Genomic DNA, 18,217 nt, shown 5'->3' on the forward strand with positions numbered 1-18,217 from the left:
ATATATAACGTCCTCGAGCTTTCGTTCCCCGTGGCAAGAGAAGGAAGTTATACATGGTTGCATATGATTCTTGCCTCCTTTGAAGCCAATTAATTCTCTCCATTCCATTTCATTCAATTCCATGGTAATTGCAATGAGACTAGTCCATCGTGAAGATACATATATCAATTACCAGATGAGCACTACTTGGCAACATTCATATTACGATAAAGAAAATCAAACCATCAATCTCAATGGCATTTCACTATCTGCAGAGCCAACCGAATCATTAATCCCATTATGATTTTCCATATCTATGGTTTGATGATGGTTTTCGTTTCCTTTCTGCCCTCCACGACCACCTTGATCTTCATCCCCCATCACAACCACCCCTGCAAACTGCACCTTGCGTTCACCATCAGGGGAATGCACAGGGGACTCTGCAGCTGATGCATTGCCAGCTGTGAATACGCCACTCGTGTTCGGGATGGTGGCTGCCCGGCTGCTTCCTGCCTTGGCATAATGGTCGCTGTCTGCAGTCTGCGTGCCTTCGGGCTTACAGCATCTGTAGACACATGTGAAGAGCCAAAAGGCCCATGGAATTGCCACAAGTACCATGCCAACAAGGGGATACCACGGGTGGGATTTTTCTTCAGGTAGAAGCATGTAAAGGAAAAGAAACACTCCACCGGCGATAATGCAGAAGAAGAAGACTGCGGAGATGAGAGAGATTCTAGCATCTCCTTTTCTTTGCTCCATCGGAGGTAAAGAAAGACAGAATAGGATCCTTTCTCTGGGTCGAGATCGATGATGTTTTCTGAGTTTGTGTAATTATGTTCGTGTTTTGTTTTTGATGTTGTTGTTGTTGTTGTTGGTTAGACCGAGTTGAGTTGTTGCCGGAATCTAACAAAGTGGTGGATGGAAATTATGGAGGATATATCCGGTGGTGGAAGGTTTCAAAACAGAGCGGTGAAAGCGGGGCTGGTTTCTAACTGCAATGCATTGTGAATAACTGAATAACAAGTTTTATTTATGTCCAACAACCAAAAAAAAAAAAGAAGAAGTTATATTTATATAGACAACACCAAACTTCCGTGTATTTTTTCTTTTTGAGAATAGAGAATACCTTAACTCAAAAGAAATATCGACAATGTATCTATACAATTAATTATAGATCGACAATGTATCAAGTACTATATATAGTTAATTATAGATCGACAATGTACTAAGTATTATGTACGGTTAATTATACGAGTATACGAGGCCTATTCGTTCTCTCTCCTTGTTTTTATGCTTTCAGTCTTGTTTTGTTAATTGAATTACTAAAACTACCCTTATTTAGTTTTTGACTTTCTAGGACGTTCTAGGACTCTTGCTAACTCATTGTTGAGTTGAGAGTGTACACTACTAAAATCAAGACCATCTTAATTTAGGGACCCTTTTATTAATAAGGACATCAAGCCAATTCGATTATGTGACGCCCAACATTGACAAAAATGAACCTACAAAACTATAGATTTCTTATGGTTACACATCAAACAATATTTGTTATATATATATAGATGTATTTTTTCTTCCTCTGAAGCCAAGACTTTTGGTGTTGCCAATCATTTCTTGCTGTGTTTGCGTATTGAGCGTATGACTCCCACTGCAAGTCATGTTATTTCATTGAGTCAAAGTCCAATTTTGTTATAACATTTCAAACCTAAATTTACCCCTAAAAACTGAAAATAAATAATGTCAAGGAAAAAACGGAAATTGTCCCTTCCCCAGGCTGTCAAGAGAACCCAAGTTACAGAGGTCCATAGCATATAAAAAACACAACGGATTTCTTTTGAAATCATAATAACATGTCCAGAACAAGGTGGTGACCACAAATACTTCTAAAATTTTACCAGAAAAATATGAAAAGAGAAACATGCTAGACAAACCGGACAAGACTCAGCATCAAACAGTTTGGCACCGTGAAGAATCAAAGAGGAGAGCCCCATCCACCACCACCAGGAGTTAAAATCTGAAGAATTTCCCCTGGCTGCACTTCAACTGTGTTTTTACCCCCGAGGTAAACCCTTCTTTTATCTTGTGTGATTAGGAAATTAGCCCCACGAGCCCCGTCTTTCCCTCCTTTCAATCCCCTTGGTGTGTGAACACGCCTCTCTGAAAGAATGCTCACAACAATTGGACGCTTGAACTCTATCTCCCTCACAAGTCCATCACCCCCTTTGTGATATCCAACTCCCCCGCTGTTCTCTCTCAGGCCAAATTTATGCAAAAGAACTGGATATCTCTGCTCAAAAATTTCTGGATCAGTCATTCGGGTATTGGTCATATGACACTGGACTCCGCTTGTCCCATCCCAGGTCGGACCAGCTCCACTTCCACCTCCAATTGTTTCATAATAACCAAATGTCTCATCCCCAAAAGTGAGATTATTCATACAACCCTGTGAACAAGCACAAGCCTGAAATGCAGTAAGTACAACATCAGTTATTCTCTGAGAAGTGAGAACGTTACCACCCACCACAGCAGCTTTATCACTTGGAGAGAGAAATGAGCCTGGTGGAATATAGATTTTCACAGGAGCCAAACAACCTTGATTGAGAGGAATATCCACATCCACCAAGCAGCGAAGACAGTATATAACTGCTGCTGCTGTTACGGCTTCTGGAGCATTCCAATTCCCATATACTTCAGGACTGGTTCCACTAAAATCAAAATTTGCTTCACCATTATCAGAATCAATGGTAAGTTTCAAATGAATAATGGACCCATCGTCCATGTAATCCTCTTCTTCAATAGTAACAGAACTCCTATCTCCAGAACTAGATGGCTGAGATAAAACTCTAGCAGCAACAGACTTCAGCATTTCTCTCACTGCTTCTTCTGCATTCAGCTGTACATAGGTCATGTAAGCCTGAACAGTGTCCAAACCATACTGCTCAATTAGCTCTTTGATAAGGGTAATTCCTCTCTTGTTTGCAGCTACTTGAGCTCGAAGATCTGATAGATTATCTTGAAGCCTGCGAGTTCCAGGGATCTTTTGAGCCAATTCATCAGAACAGGGGAATCGAAGAAGTTTAGTGATTCCTTCTTCTTGAAAAATCCCTTTTTCAACAAGCTTAAAAGCTTTTAAGGCGGCCCCTTCTTCCCATATAGACTTTGAAAAAGGTGGCATGCTTCCAGGAGTGATACCCCCAATCTCTGCATGATGCCCTCTACTTGCCACAAAAAACACCAGCTTTCCATTATCAAAGACAGGTGTAATAACAGTTATATCAGGAAGATGACTACCTCCGGCACAAGGGTGATTTGTGACCAAAACATCTCCTTCACTCAAATTGTCACCCCAGTAGTTGATCTGCCACCGAACAGTACTTGACATTGCTCCTAAGTGCACAGGGACATGAGGGGCATTGGCAACTAGTCCCCCATCAGGTCCAAAGAGGGCACAAGAGAAATCTAGTCGTTCCTTGATGTTAGTTGATATAGAAGTTCTCTGCAGGGTCCTTCCCATCTGTTCTGCTATACCCATAAATCTATGATTGAAGATTGAGAGCTGCACAACATTAGCAACCTTTTCCACTACTTTCATGGTGCTTGAAGTAGAGTCAATTTCAATTTTAATGTTACCATATTTAGTTATTATAGCTTTACAGTTAGGTTCTACTATCACAGTACTATTCCCGTTCATGATTATTGCCGGACCCGCCATGATATGCCCATACCCCAGTTTCTCAAGCTTGTATAGAGGTGTTTCCTGCCACCCATTTCCAAAATAAACCTTGTAATTACCTTCAACTTTAGGAGAACACGAAGTACGTTCTAGAGCCAGGGGCTTCAATATATTGGTGACTCCTACACCGCGAACCCGAACATCACATATTAGGATATTCCTATTCAGTAATTTAAATCCATACTCCTGCTGGAATAGTTCCACAAAGTCCAGATTGTAGTTACATCCTCTCCCATCTTCAGTAATTCGTTTCTTAACCATGATTGAGGTGTCTGTACCTTCATATCTCAAATTCAGATATGTCTCTGTTGTCATATTTTCATCTCTAAAACCTTGCTCTTGCAGCTTCTGCCTTACTTGACTCAGTAAAATAGCTTCTCTGTGAGAGGCCTCCTGAACCGATTCAAGACTGTAAACTGCGGAGTATGGCTCCTGTGCCTCTTCTACAACATCTGCCAATCCCATCCCATAAGCACTTAAGATTCCACAGAACCTGTGTATAAGTACTTCTTTCATACCCAATGACCTAGCAATTGCGCAGGCATGCTGAGGCCCAGCACCTCCAAAGCAAGCAAGGGCATGGTTCCTTGTTTCATGGCCCTTCATCTCAGTTAATTGCCTTATTGGACGGCACATAGTCTCATTGGCAACATTTACAAATCCCAGTGCTATCTCCTCCACTGTCATGTCCTTTGCAGAGGGATCCTGGCTCTTTCTGTAGGAATTTATTTGGCTTGCAAGCTTGTCAAACTCGTCTCTTGTTGCCCTGATATCTAGAGGCTCATCTTCATTGGGGCCAAATATTGATGGGAAATAATCAGGAATTACATATCCTAGAACTAAGTTTGCATCTGTAACTGCCAACTCCCCACCTTTTCGGTAACACACTGGACCAGGATGTGCACCCACTGATTCTGGTCCCACCCGGAAAGCTCCAAACTGGAACTTTAACTTTGAACCGCCACCAGCAGCTACAGTACTTATGTCAAGCTGAGGTGCTTGTATTATGGCACCAGCAATCTGGGTTTCCAGGACTTGTTCATAAGTCCCTGCATAACGGCTCACATCTGTAGATGTGCCACCCATGTCAAACCCAATGAGAGGTTTCTCAGTTTCAAGCCCAAAAAGTGTCTGTGAGTAACCCACAACTCCACCAGCAGGACCAGACAAAACAGCTTTGTGACCTGAAAATCGACTTTCTGGTGCAAGTCCACCGTCAGATTGCATAAATAAAACATTCACCTTCTCTACACCTTCATCAAATTTAGACATGAACCCTGATAGGTACTCTTTGATCACTGGCGTCAAATATGCATCAACACTAGCTGTTAGACCCCGAGGAACAGCTCGAACCATGGGTGTCAAAGCTGAAGATAAGGAAACATGTCTGAAGCCCAAACTCTCAGCTAGCCTTTCAACAGCTACTTCATGCTGTGGGTAAGTATAAGAATGCATTAACACAACAGCCAAACAGCTAATCCCCTTCTCCAACAATCCTTGGAGTAAAGGCTTCAAAGTTTCTACATCAATAGGCTTTACAACTTTAACCATCTCACCAGAAACTCCTTTAACTAACGACGCAGAAGAAGAATCTTGATTATCATTTGCCAGCTCAACTCTCTCGTCAACCTCAATAACCTCCTCATAAAGGTTTGACGGTTTTGATACAGTGAGATCAAATATTTTGGGACGAGCCTGGTTACCAATCTGGAGCAAATCTCGGAAACCCCGAGTCACACAGAGAGCAATCCTTTCCCCTTTTCTCTCCAAAAGTGCATTTGTTGCCACAGTTGTACCCATCCTTATCCATTCTATCTTATCAGTCGGTATTTTTGAAGCACGGGAAATTTTCTTCCCAGTAAACTCTTCAAGAATCCTCCGAATTCCTTCAACTGGAGCATCGTCATAGTTCGATGGATCAACAGACAAAAGTTTTAAAACTTGTCCATCAGGCTGACCTGGGATCTCAGCGTAAACATCAGTGAAGGTTCCCCCTCTGTCAATGCAAAATCTGAGTTTGTTGTCATTGGCACTCCCCATTTTTATGCTAAGAGATTAGACTTGAGACGACGCCGATATGGAAACCTAAAGATGAAAAACAAAAAATACAGATGATCAATTATACTAGTAATTTCACATGCACTGAGCCAAAATTGTGGATCAGATTGGACAGAGCATGCAATAATTCGCTCAACCCCCTACGAATTTCGATCTGGATCGAGCGTACCCCAATCGCGGTACGGTATCGATCTGGAACGAAAGATTTAACGACTCAGTTCCAGAAGAGAGAACAGTACCTGATAGACGACAGAACACTACCTGACCGCCAACAGCAGACGAGCAATGCTATAGCTGATGAGCCCACGTTTGACTCTTGCTCTCTTCTCATAAAGGAGAAGGAAGATATTGGGTTCGGAGAGGATTTTACTTTTACTGCAGTAAAATACTATTTTTGTTATTATTATTTTTTCTTCTTTTTTTTAAAAGAAGAGTTTATTTTTACTTTTACCGCATAAGTTAACCATTATTAGCGTTGGAGTCATACGGGAGGATTGGTGTACATGCAAGACCTCTACATTTTTAATTTGTGCCGCAAATTTTTTTGGGTCAGGTTTTATGCGGGGGATTCTAATGTATGATGCAGTGCATGTTTGTTATCCTGGTGGTCACCCCGCTCTCTTAAGCCTCATTCGTTAGTTTCATAATGGTGATGACTAAAATGTGTAAGATAAATTGATATATGATTTTTCTTTTAAAATTAATTCGGCCTAAAATGACTTCACAGCCATATTTAACACAATCCATATATACAGAACCTATTGGTCCTACAGACCTAGGCCTTCACAGTAATGCAGTGTATATAATCATCCCTACAACCAACAAAAATTCTGCCACCAATCATTACAGGTGAAGAAAATACATCTCCTGCGAGGTCCAGTCTGGAAAATTCCTCAACATCTATCGGTTCATTTGCCACTTTGGCGACGCCCGAGTTAACCCGAAGCAAATATACACTTCCTGAGCTGGAACAGATACAAACCAACCTGGAAAAAAAAGTTGTGGATCAATATGAAAATGATCAGGTAAATGTTCGAGCTTTCTGTAGTTCTTTACCTGTCTGGCAAGTTAGATCGATCAGATACCAAGCTTAAGTGCTCATCCACATAAGCGGATGAAGTAATTGGATCCTTAACATTGTATTGCCAGAGTAAATCTCCCGTTTCCTAGAGCAGTGATCAAATGTGCAGTTAGTTATAACTTATAATAAACTGAATATGAATAAATTAAGTTCTTTTTTTAAAAAAACAAGATCTTGGGAATATGATGGCAATCCATAATCTATTTTCCAAAATGTCAAATAGAACAAATTAGAAAATTTAATCATATTACAGAATGGTTAAATCATATTCCTACTCCTAATGTTCCTGATTGAAGAATGTTGAGGGCACATCTTGATGGATACTGGAAGTTGGATGGGCCAAACCTGACTTGCAAAGACTAACTGATCTACTTAGAATGTAAACCATTCATGTGTGATGGATAATTCTACGATAAATTCTAATGAGGAAGTTTCTTTCATAGGAATTTCGAGGGAGTATGAATGATCACGGAGCCATTGAATAAGACCAAGTAAAAGTCATGCCATTAGCTATGTTGATTCTGACATTATACTTAGATCTCAAACTTATAGTTCATGTGATCCGTTAAATTTTGGAAATGTGATTAAAATTAGTGTATTAGGAATATCCAGAAAAAGGTAAATTGTAAGAAGAGATAAAATTCTTCCATTGTCTTTTAGCAAAAAATAGAGGGGGGAAAAAAGCATCACTTTCATGGTTAAAGCACGAGGTAAGATTCAAAATAGGGAATTCAATCATTACAGAACAGAAAAACTATCAGTAGTTATCTCACAATTACTAGTTGAAAATCACATGCCAAACAAAAACATATATAATAAAATTGTGCAGATTTTCATCCATAACAGATGCTGGGCCTTACCAGTTCAAGTGAGTAGATGCTTCCATCTCGAGAGCATATGAGTGCCTGCAGAATCATAATCAAGACATAAAAAAAAACATCTTTAATATCTTAACAACTGCTCCTTCAACATGGTCTAAGCAAATTCTACATGTGCTTGAGGGAAGTGGTGCTGTGAATTGACATGTAAAACTTAAAAAATACAGAAATTATTTAATCAGATCTCGAATTAGTATATGAAAAGATATTAGACCACATATCCAAATATTTTCACAACATAAAACTAGAGTACATGGCCAATATTTACTCTCATTTCTATGTTACGAACATTCACTTAAAAAACATTCTGACAATATCAAGACAGGTCCAATTATAATGATTATCAACCAATTTTAACAGGACCTCGGCTTTTCATCTCTTCATTGCTTTTCTCTATTTGGTTGTTGCAGCAGTTACAATTACAAGGTTTGTCATAATCCTGCCTCATGCTAATCCAACTATAACTTGGAAGTTCCTGAAAACACCTACTACTTAAGCTTGCAGACGATTCTTATTTTTCTCAGTAAGTCCATTGTATGCTTTACATACCATCAAGGAGAATGTTTAGCAGACTCAAGAAAGATAAATAAATTATGAATTAGCTACAGAACATTCAGTCCATACTACATACCTGAAAAGGAAGAGCAGAAGACATGCAGGCTCCAGCAAATATAGGTCCAGCAGTTCTATACTGTTCAATAATATCATCAAAAAGAAAAAGAATTATGAATTGCAAATGACCATGACATACACGTTAGAGGATTACACCAAATATAGGCAAAGAGCTGCATCACTATATATCCTTGATCTAATCTAACAGAGAACTTCAGTATGGACATGGTGCATTTTCTGGAGAGGAACAAAAACTTTGGAGGTAGTAGAAAACTCTGTTCACTAGATTCAAGAATTGTTTTTGAGTTTGATCTTTCTCATGACTCATGGTTCGTAATACACTGAGTTTCTCTTTCACATGACTCATAGTTAATAATAAATAGGATGTATAAAATACATACACGTATCATTTGGTAGATTCATTCAAAAATACGTTGTGGATTCAGCCATAAAATATGCAAACAGAATGTTCAAAATATAAAAAAAATTGTGTGCAATACATAATGAAATATATGGAAATTGGAAACATATATTTTGTGTCAAGTCAAATTCATATTAAAATTAAATTCTTATTTGAAGTAAAATAACACACTAATGTCAGCGATTTAGATGGGTTAAAGTCAGAAGGTCATACATCTTGGAAGAGAAAGGTGAGGATTTTAATTTTAATTTCATTGTTTTAATTTATTTTATAGGGAAATGTATTCAATCATTGTGCTTGGAAATACAAAAAATGGACAACTGAATGCACTTTATCAAATGTCCTTTACTCTGTTAAGGTTAACGGGTCTAAAAGTCACATTGCAAAATTCTATGCAGAAGGCAAGAAACTTATGGGTCAGTCATTTCCACTTTCAACTAAGGTTGCACCCAGAGAATGAAGTTATGGAAGGATTAAGCAAAAACATGTAAATAAAGTATTAAATAAAATTGTATTGTACCCTCCAAATAACAGATCCACTTGTATCCAATGCGAGAACATGACCGTCCACTAAGCAACATATAACTGGTAGTCAAGAAACACACAAGATAATGTAAATCATGATAACAAATGATTAAGATAAATGAGAGAGCTTTCATATATCACAAAGGATGGATACATAGCCAAACAGTCAAATGAACTGCACATACTATTTCCATTCAGAGAATTGATGGCAAGAGAACCAAACACTGGCGCTTCTAGCCCATGCAGCCACAGAATAGAAAATGGGAATGCCTGAATTTGTAAATAGATTGGCCAAATCAATAACAAGCTTGCAAGCCACAAATAAATATTCAACTTGAATAAATCAAAACAATGCATTTTTTCTTTTCTTTTGAGCAACGAAGGATAGTTGGGACATAATAAGCTCAACAGCCTTAATATGGGAATCAGTACTAATATTTGAACACTAAATCTGGCCTAGAATGGAATGAACTTGAGGGAAAAGATTGTGACTCCTTCAGAAACTGAGATATGGAAAGCACGCGAGCACATGATTAGATAAATTCTAGATCTGGGTATTAATTAGGTCAATGAATTAGCGGAGCTGGCATGGCAGACCACTAGGTTAACAGTTGTTGCCACAGGGGAGACTTTGAGGTCCACCTTTTCTGCCATTTTACTTTCTTTCCTACTCTTTTTATTCCCCTTTTGTCAAATAAGTTGTAATGTTCATTGATTTTGAGAAACAAAATGATATATAAACAATCATGAAGGGAAAGGGAGTGGCACCAATTACTATTGATGCAGGCCATTGTCATAGCGCTATTTAATATGATAAGTCAAGGTAGCTTCAGAGGTTAAGTGCATTTGTAGCTGTATTCTACTTTCTAAAACTTTGTTTATAGGTATGCAAATAAATTTTCTTACAATTTCCTATGAATAAATTTCAATTCTCTGATTTAGCACGTTTTCCAAATCCACTCACAAAGACAAGGTTCACCGTTTAAAAATTACAGGCAATAACTACACGATAAACCTTGAGATTTGTAATACCGCGATTGATATGGCTGTCATTTGGCCACTCGTAGAAGCCACATAAAGTATATTATTCATCTGCAAGCAAAATTACTAAGAAGATCACATTTACTGACAAGCAGATGTCGACAGATTATCACAGTTTACTGACTGACAAGAATACAGTACTCTACCGGGAATGGCCAGTTATATTTATCATTACTTATCTACAGATGAAAAAAGCTCATATATTATTTTCGCAAAAGAAAAAGCTCATATACTATAACTGGAAAAAAAATTAAATTAAATGTCTGAAAATATACCAAGTATGCTGCAGTAGATTTTCCCTGGAGAAAAAATTAGCAACGCACCTCATCAATTGCAGGTGACCCATAGATACTCCCACCACATGGAAGCTGATATACACAGCAATGGTTTTTGTAATCTAGAGCATACAAGTTATGGTCATATGATCCACACCTGCAGAAAATTAGTTATAGATCATTCTCCTTTTTTCCCCTCTTCCAACAGAAGAGAAACAAAAATAAAACAGAGTTAGAGTAGGTTCTGTAAATAAAATAGTAAAGAGAAACTTTTCACCATTCAAAACAGGTTGTGAAACTACAAAGGAGTACAACAATCACCCATTTTCTCTTGATTGCTTCACAAATCCACATCCTGCCATATAATTTTCTACGAGTTCCTAAACTTCATTGTTGCAACAATTCTACGCCTTTGTAAGTATATGATCATTGTTACAAATCCAATCACAGGAACGTCAAAAACAAAAATTACGAACATCATTGCCAAGAAGGAGATATAGCAGTATACACTACCCAACAATATTTCGCTTTCTTTTCCTCTTTTGCTGATACGATTTCATAAACTATCCCAAACTCAACTTCCCTTTGCACATCAGCCAAGCCTTAGGTACTAAAGAAATCTTTCTACTGCAAAACACAAAACCAGAACTTTTGGAAGCGAACTGCTTACTTGGACACGCTAGCAGTTCACTAATAAAGTTGCACAGAGAACTTTCCATGCAAACAAATATTCATTCGACCAAAAAGGTTGCAGACAGGAATTAAGATTCTCAGTGCTAACATGAACAGTTCCTTCTTCAATTCTTTTTATCAGATAATGTTTACATGAACAATTGATGTAGCATATCAGCAATCCACCGTCCAACCTGGCTAGGGTTTTAATTGTTTTCTTATTTTCTTATGATTTGCTTGGATAGGAATTTAGTTCCTGATGTTTTATTTAACTTGGCCAACTAGTTATGCTCCTTGTTTCTTTTAAAGAGCCATGTGACAGACATGTCAGTTTTGAAGTATTTTGGAGGGTAGGATTAAATATCTATCTAAGCAATCAAGGGTTAGGATGCTATGGTCTCCTTTACACCAATACCATCAGTACACTTTCAAAAGACTGTATAAGCAAATTTTTAAAACATTTATCAGAATTTGGAGATTTGCATCAATGTTTTATATTCTTAGCTTCCCTTGAGAACTCAAGGTCCTTCTAGAGAGGATTTCTCTACGCTCCTTAGATTTCTGACGAGTTTGTTCACTTTCCCAGTCCAACATACATAGTTAGTAAGGCATTTATAAAAAGGATTGCCAAGCATAGAATAAAAGACAGAACCAAGAAACAAATTATCTTTTGATTCAATTAGCATTATAAATGGAATAGTTAGTTTGTGGACACAATTGATGTAGGCAAAACACTGTTCAAATTAATTGAATAAAAAGGCAAGGAGGTCTCAGAAATATACCAGATCAATTGTCTCTGACTGTCTATGACGGGCTGTGACTTTACCTTCAAATTATAAATGCATCAACCATAAGAGCAGATTAAAAAAAATTAATATATGGGTTATCTATATATTAACATATATAATATACAGAATTTAAATCAAGATTCAAATTATAAGAAAAGTAAAATAACTAATATGCCTGCAGTAAGAAATTATGTGAAATCAATCATAATACAAATGACATGGAAAATAAAAGTGAAAACGAAAACATATAAAAGAAACAACAATAGTAGGTTAGAACAATCCTACCTCACCAGATGTTTGGAAAGTCCAACAGATGTTACCGTTCAAAAAATCAAGGAAGTATATTTTCCCTCTGTAGCATCCAACTACAACCTAAAGCAATACCCCACATGAGAAAGATCAAAATGCCCCCCATGGAGCTAATTCAAAGATGACTTATGAAGTTAAAAGCACAAAATTTGTTTCAAATACAACCTGTGTGAAGTCACTAAGAATTGCTGCTGAGCATTCCACACGTCCTTCTAGTTTTATCTCCCACTGGACAGAACCACTAGGGCAAATTATGTAACAATAAAACACTAGAAAGATAAATATTTCATGCTGAGTGGTTAAGAAATACTTTAAATGCATCCGAAATTATCTAAGAATTATGGCAATAATATGATTGTATTCAGAAACTACAAAATATACCTTACCTTCTGGCATTAACACACATAAATTTATGTGAGTGCGATCCAATAAATAAGTAGATATCCTGGCCTTTATGAACAATAATTGGCGATGCATCAACACATAATCCCATGTAAACTTTCCATGATTCTTGCATAGGAACATTTCTACTTTTCGGGACCATCACAGAACAGGTTGCTTGATAAATATCTTTCACCACGGACCCACCTTCATACACAACTTTGTTGCACCGGCTAAAAGAACAAGACGCATATATTGCCACAGAATTCCATGGATACCCATTTGCTGGACTACTATCACCGGCAACATTTATGTTTGAATCCAGTTTCAAGCGTTTAGAGATAATTGCATTATCTTCACTTCTTCCAGAAAGAGTTCTTAGTAATCTCCTCTGCTCATCAAAATTTACTGTAGCAGGAGTGTCAGAGTGAACATGAAAAAAACTTGGTTTACCCCCTTCCAGATTCATCTTTGATTTAGCATCTCTACTGACGTTTATATTCAATGATTCTTTTCTCTCTAAAAGAGCAGTACAAAGCATGGATGGACTTGGAAAGCAATATATCAATCGCATATCAACTCCTATATTATTAGAAAGATGTGCAGCAGCAATAGAATTTCCACCCATAGTAAAGAAATCATCATCATCAGAAATCTCTTCAACACTTAAAACATCTCTAAAGGCCTGTTGAAAATTTAAAAAGGAATTAATCTTAGTTGAAGAAACAAATAGTTAGTATGAATTTAAAGATAATCAAAATTTAGATATGATAGAGTATTTGTCATCCTACAAGTGATGTACACAAACACAAAAAACCTTCCCATAATAGACGCAGAAATGAATGGTGAAATCAACAAAACAAATCCGAGCAAACATAAGAAAGAATAAAAGGTCGATTATATTATTATGAGGGTAAAGAGCAAACCGTTTTTACTAGTTGCAGTAGGTTGCTACTCCCAACGTCACCAAGCCCATCTTCGACATGCTTTGCAAGAAATACTGAGTCTGCCAACAACTCATAGTTAATTTTGCCACTAGAAGATACTGGAAATGATTCAGTAACAACAATGTGGCCAGGAATCATTGCTAATGGAAGTTTGTCAGCCATCCAACTTTTGATGGTAGCTCCGAATATTTCCTTGGGTATTCCCTCTCTTAATATTATAAATGCCACGAGTAGCATGAGTTCCCCTTGAACTTTATGAAAAATTACAGCAGCATCAATTACCTCTGAGTGTCCCCTCACTGTATCTTCAATTTCCTCTAAAGCAATACGCTGCCCATTGAGCTTAATTGTACGGTCTTTTCTACCTAAGAAAACCAAGTCACCGCTACGAAGCTGTTTAGCAAAATCACCCGTCCGAAAATAATATTGACTTTTATGTCCATTTACAGAACTGCAACAAACAGAATCTTGAGACAACCTTACAGTGTCCAAAGGAGTAACCATAGAATCAGAATAGTATCCAGAAGAATTGCATACACCAGCGACATAAATTTCTCCCTCATTGGATACATCATCACCACCAATAAGTACGACATCACAATTAAAAATAGGCATACCAATTGGAACAGTTGTTAGTCGGTCTGCCGCCAAAATCAATGGCAATCTCTTGCAATCAAAATATGTACAATCACCAGACACCTAGAATTTAACAATTTCCCTGTTAGCAATTATTGAAGGAATTTATGTATTAGCCATTAATATTGAAATGCAATAGAAGTAGCTTATATGTCATGAGGAAGTGTATCAGTATAAGTGATAATACATAATTAAATGACTAATAACAGTTTTGTCGATCCAAATATAAGCTTCACAGAATTTAAAAGGTGACCAACATGGAATATGCCACAGCATTTATCAAATAGAAGATATACAGTTCCTGCAAAAGATGTACAAAGAGATATAGGATTTTCTCGTGACAAACTGAACCCACTTCAGAGTACTTGAAAACAGACAATCATCAGTAACATAAAAATATTTTAAAAAATTGTGTCAGGAAATGACAACTATAGAAGTCAAAACAATCAAAGACATGGCAAAGCATTTCAGAATGCTATAACAAGCCCTTCCACCCCCAGTAGTAGGAAAAACTACAATCCACAATATGTAGCAGGAATACATCTAAAAATTGTATGACAGGTGTAATCACAGGCCTTCCTTCTTATTTCCTCACCACTTTCCACTCAGAGTTCTGACCAAATGAAAACTCGATCTAATCACTGGTGCTTCTTGACCTTAAATTATTTCCTGATACAAGCACCACATATCCCACAAAGGAACTGCACTCCAGATAGCACAGATTCGTGTTCATGAAGGCATCCTTAGAAACAACAAGCAAGCATCTCAGGCACTGATTTAGGCATTGCCAGTTTTATACAGCCACATCGAAAACAGAAGGTGCCACTCCAATAACATGTATAGATTAGCGTTACAATCCAACACAAGAAAATGAGGCAGAGGGAAAAACACACATGCCATGTAAACTAGCATTTTTCTATAATAAACACGACAATATCTAAATAGTAAGATTGTCAAATCTTGCATAGTAGATAATATAAATTATTTAAAAAACTGAATGAGTTAACAAGGAAATGCAAATCATTTCATATTCGTCCAACCAGACAATATGATTCAACCTAATCTGTTGGAGATCTAATCAAATGGATAGTGTTAAATTCGAAGTAAGTTCTAAACTCTAACCTCAGTACTCCCATACAAATTCAAAATAGCGGTCCTCGGTAACATCTTGGAGAGCTTATCCCATAAGGATAAAGGCAAAACTTCGCCGCTTAACACTAACAAATCCAATGACCTTGGAAGCTGCTCATCATCTCGACCTTGTAAGGAAGGAAGGATTGCTCTCATAAGTGATGGAACAGCAGTAAGTCTATTGACAAAGTAAGCCTACAAGAAAACTCCAAATTATATAAAATAAAATAAAAGGAATCAACTTATAAGTAACTTAAATCGTATAATATAACTATCGTTTGAAAATAATGAACTGTGATCAGCTTTGAGCATATGAAAGTACTTCAAAAGAACTAAAGGTTTGCATAACAAATAAATGCGATATCTTGTGAAGTTGCACCAATAATTTTTTTTTATTTGTTTATCCTGAAAAACTTTCTTAGTTAAAAATTAAAACTCGTTAGCCAAACCAACTGAATGCAAGACGATTAAGGAATTGGAAGTCACCTAACATAATTGATTGTTTAGTTATATGACTCATCATATTATCAATGATCTGAGCTCAACAACAAGGTTGCAAATCCTAGCTCACCATTGTAATCTGAGCTCAAAAATCTAAACAAAGCATGAAGTAAAGGCCGTGTACCTGTAGAAAATCGACAAGCGAAAACACATTGCGCTTAAGGTGATTGAAAGGAGGTATAACCAAAGTACAACCAGTGAGAATAGCGCTAAGAAACTCTTGCAGGTGATCAACAAAGCTTATCCCTGTCTTGAACAACAAAACCTCGTCTCCAAACAGTGGATACAACTCTTGCATCCATAGAAACCGATTCAAAAGACCTTGCTCAGTTCCACACACACCTTTCGGCTTCCCAGTCGAACCCGAAGTGTACATCAAATAACACCAGCACGGCCTCTCCTTCACACTCTCACATTTGCACGCCCAATCCCAATCGATCCCTCCATTTTTACGCTCTTCCATTGAGAACCACAAAACGCGACCACCGCAGGCCTCGGGTAGCCAATTCGAGTCTGATTCGAACCCGAACGGCGTCCTGGAGGCGATGATGAGGTCGACATTGGCCGAGGAAATTACTGAAAGTAGCCTCTGTTTGGGCCACGAAGGGTCCAGAGGCAGAAAGGCCTCTCCGCACCTCAAAACTGAAAGCACGGACACTATGTACTCCGCCGAGGGCGGCATGTATAAGCCGAAGATTCTCCGGCTGGGCTTGTTGTAATCACAGGGAAGTCGAGGGGTGGAGAGGAGCTGGGAGGTGAGTGAACCGACGGCTGAGATGAGATGGGAGTAGGTGAAGGAGTGGTCGCCGTCATAGAGGAGCTGCCGGACGAGAGCAGGAGCAGCATCCTCTGTGATGGAGGTGCGGGAACGGAGTTGTGGGGAAAGGAGGGCCCTACCGGAGGCATGCACAACGGCGATTTTGTTGGCGTTGTTGGCCGCTGCTGCGGAGAACTCGCGGGAAATGCAGCAATGGGTGTTTTTATGTGCGCTTATCATTTGGGGTTTCAGATTTAGTGCATCATTTCTCGTCATCCCTCACTGTGTGTTTTTCGGGGCTGGGTATTTAGACCGAAAAACCGGAAGAATTTGACTTATTCCAAGGTGCTGTGTTGTTGAAGTTCTGCTGTTGAAAGGTCTCATAAATGAGAACTTGAGTCTGGGTTCTCTGCTGAAACCTGCGGAGAAGCAGTTCTTGGAGATATTTGTGAACAGATATCTTGGCGAAGTACCTCAATTGTCAAGTGTGTATCAAGGGAAGGTAGATATCAAGGCTCTGTGATCAGGTATGTTGAAACGGGATGAGGATGTAATTATTTTTAGCCACCTGATGCTGCCTTACTCAGATATATTAGCTTGCTTTTGGCAATCCTCTACCCTAGAAATTTTGTCTTTAAAGTAAGGTTTGATTTGTATCCAGCATCTTAACAAAATTTTGCACGAAGTAAATTCAATTTTTCATTCTTCTACTCTGCAGCCTACTTAAATATATCTGTGCCCAGAACCAACACAATCGAAACCCATATTACCCAGCCCCCAATTTGGATTTTCCGGTGATTGATTTTAACCTCTTCTCTCTTCGATTGATTTCTCTCATTCGAGCTCTTTGGCGACGCAGGGAAGAAAAAAAAAAATTGCTGGTCTCCAGTAGCTTGTTGGAATTGTGTTCAAAGCCAAAAACCCATCTGGGTTATTTAGACTTGGCTAAACACATATCGATGGGTCTGACTTAATACTTTAACATTACTTTGCGGAATATTAACGCCCAATCAATATTCTTATGACCAGGAATATATTCAGGATTTAGGGATGATGAGAAGTCTCCATGTATGCAATTTCATTATATAGCTCTCATATCCACTTGTGTATTTCTTAGACTATAGTTGTTCTACATATTGAAAGATAATATAGAATGATTTAATGTATAAAACAACATTTCTTGCCCATTGATAACATAATAGGTCTTTTATCAAAGATGTCCATAGCTCTAACTATTACATAATTAGTTGACTTTAAGGTCATATTTCTAACAAAAATCTACGATTTTGACTTGACTGTACGCCTTACTTGCTGGAAGTCGACCTTTGGTTCCATAAGTCAAATCCCCATCTGACCTTCAAGACTTTGTCCCACCTTCACGACTTCGGCTGTAAATTTAGACTTGGCTAATTTGGAGTCAAAACCCGACTTAGAATTGCTTGACCCTAACTTGGCCTGAAAACCCAGCTTGGAGTTGGTCGACCCCTGATTG

The 18,217-nt window shown here is 38.1% G+C and overlaps 3 protein-coding genes across 8 annotated transcripts; all 3 read right to left on the reverse strand.

The window, feature by feature from the left end:
* LOC18787427 lies at positions 217 to 738 on the reverse strand. Its single transcript, XM_007220786.1, has one exon. The coding sequence runs from the start codon at positions 736 to 738 to the stop codon at positions 217 to 219; it is 522 nt and encodes a 173-aa protein (XP_007220848.1).
* On the reverse strand, positions 1,629 to 6,099 carry LOC18787387 (5-oxoprolinase). The gene is made up of 2 exons (XM_007218828.2): positions 6,010 to 6,099; positions 1,629 to 5,797 (listed from the first exon to the last, which is right to left on the reverse strand). Exon 2 carries the CDS (start codon positions 5,750 to 5,752, stop codon positions 1,952 to 1,954), a length of 3,801 nt encoding a protein of 1,266 aa, XP_007218890.1. The 5' UTR covers positions 5,753 to 5,797; positions 6,010 to 6,099; the 3' UTR covers positions 1,629 to 1,951.
* Positions 6,421 to 17,435, reverse strand: LOC18785446 (putative acyl-activating enzyme 19). Of its 6 annotated transcripts, XM_007220002.2 has the most exons (15): positions 16,093 to 17,425; positions 15,459 to 15,662; positions 13,680 to 14,399; positions 12,759 to 13,438; positions 12,538 to 12,613; positions 12,349 to 12,435; positions 12,058 to 12,101; positions 10,652 to 10,760; positions 10,320 to 10,379; positions 9,473 to 9,557; positions 9,283 to 9,347; positions 8,361 to 8,420; positions 7,712 to 7,756; positions 6,827 to 6,936; positions 6,421 to 6,756 (listed from the first exon to the last, which is right to left on the reverse strand). In XM_007220002.2, the coding sequence occupies exons 1-15, from the start codon at positions 16,999 to 17,001 to the stop codon at positions 6,546 to 6,548; spliced, it is 3,465 nt and encodes a 1,154-aa protein (XP_007220064.2). In that variant the 5' UTR covers positions 17,002 to 17,425; the 3' UTR covers positions 6,421 to 6,545. The 6 variants fall into 6 exon arrangements, 3 of the variants coding, with proteins under 3 accessions (XP_007220064.2, XP_020414293.1, XP_020414294.1); XM_020558704.1 differs by lacking the exon at positions 10,320 to 10,379 and having other exon boundaries at positions 16,093 to 17,426; XM_020558705.1 differs by lacking the exons at positions 6,421 to 6,756; positions 6,827 to 6,936; positions 7,712 to 7,756; positions 8,361 to 8,420 and having other exon boundaries at positions 10,303 to 10,379; positions 16,093 to 17,433.

The sequence above is a fragment of the Prunus persica genome, chromosome G2 (assembly GCF_000346465.2).
Source record: "Prunus persica cultivar Lovell chromosome G2, Prunus_persica_NCBIv2, whole genome shotgun sequence".
NCBI lineage: Eukaryota > Viridiplantae > Streptophyta > Magnoliopsida > Rosales > Rosaceae > Prunus > Prunus persica.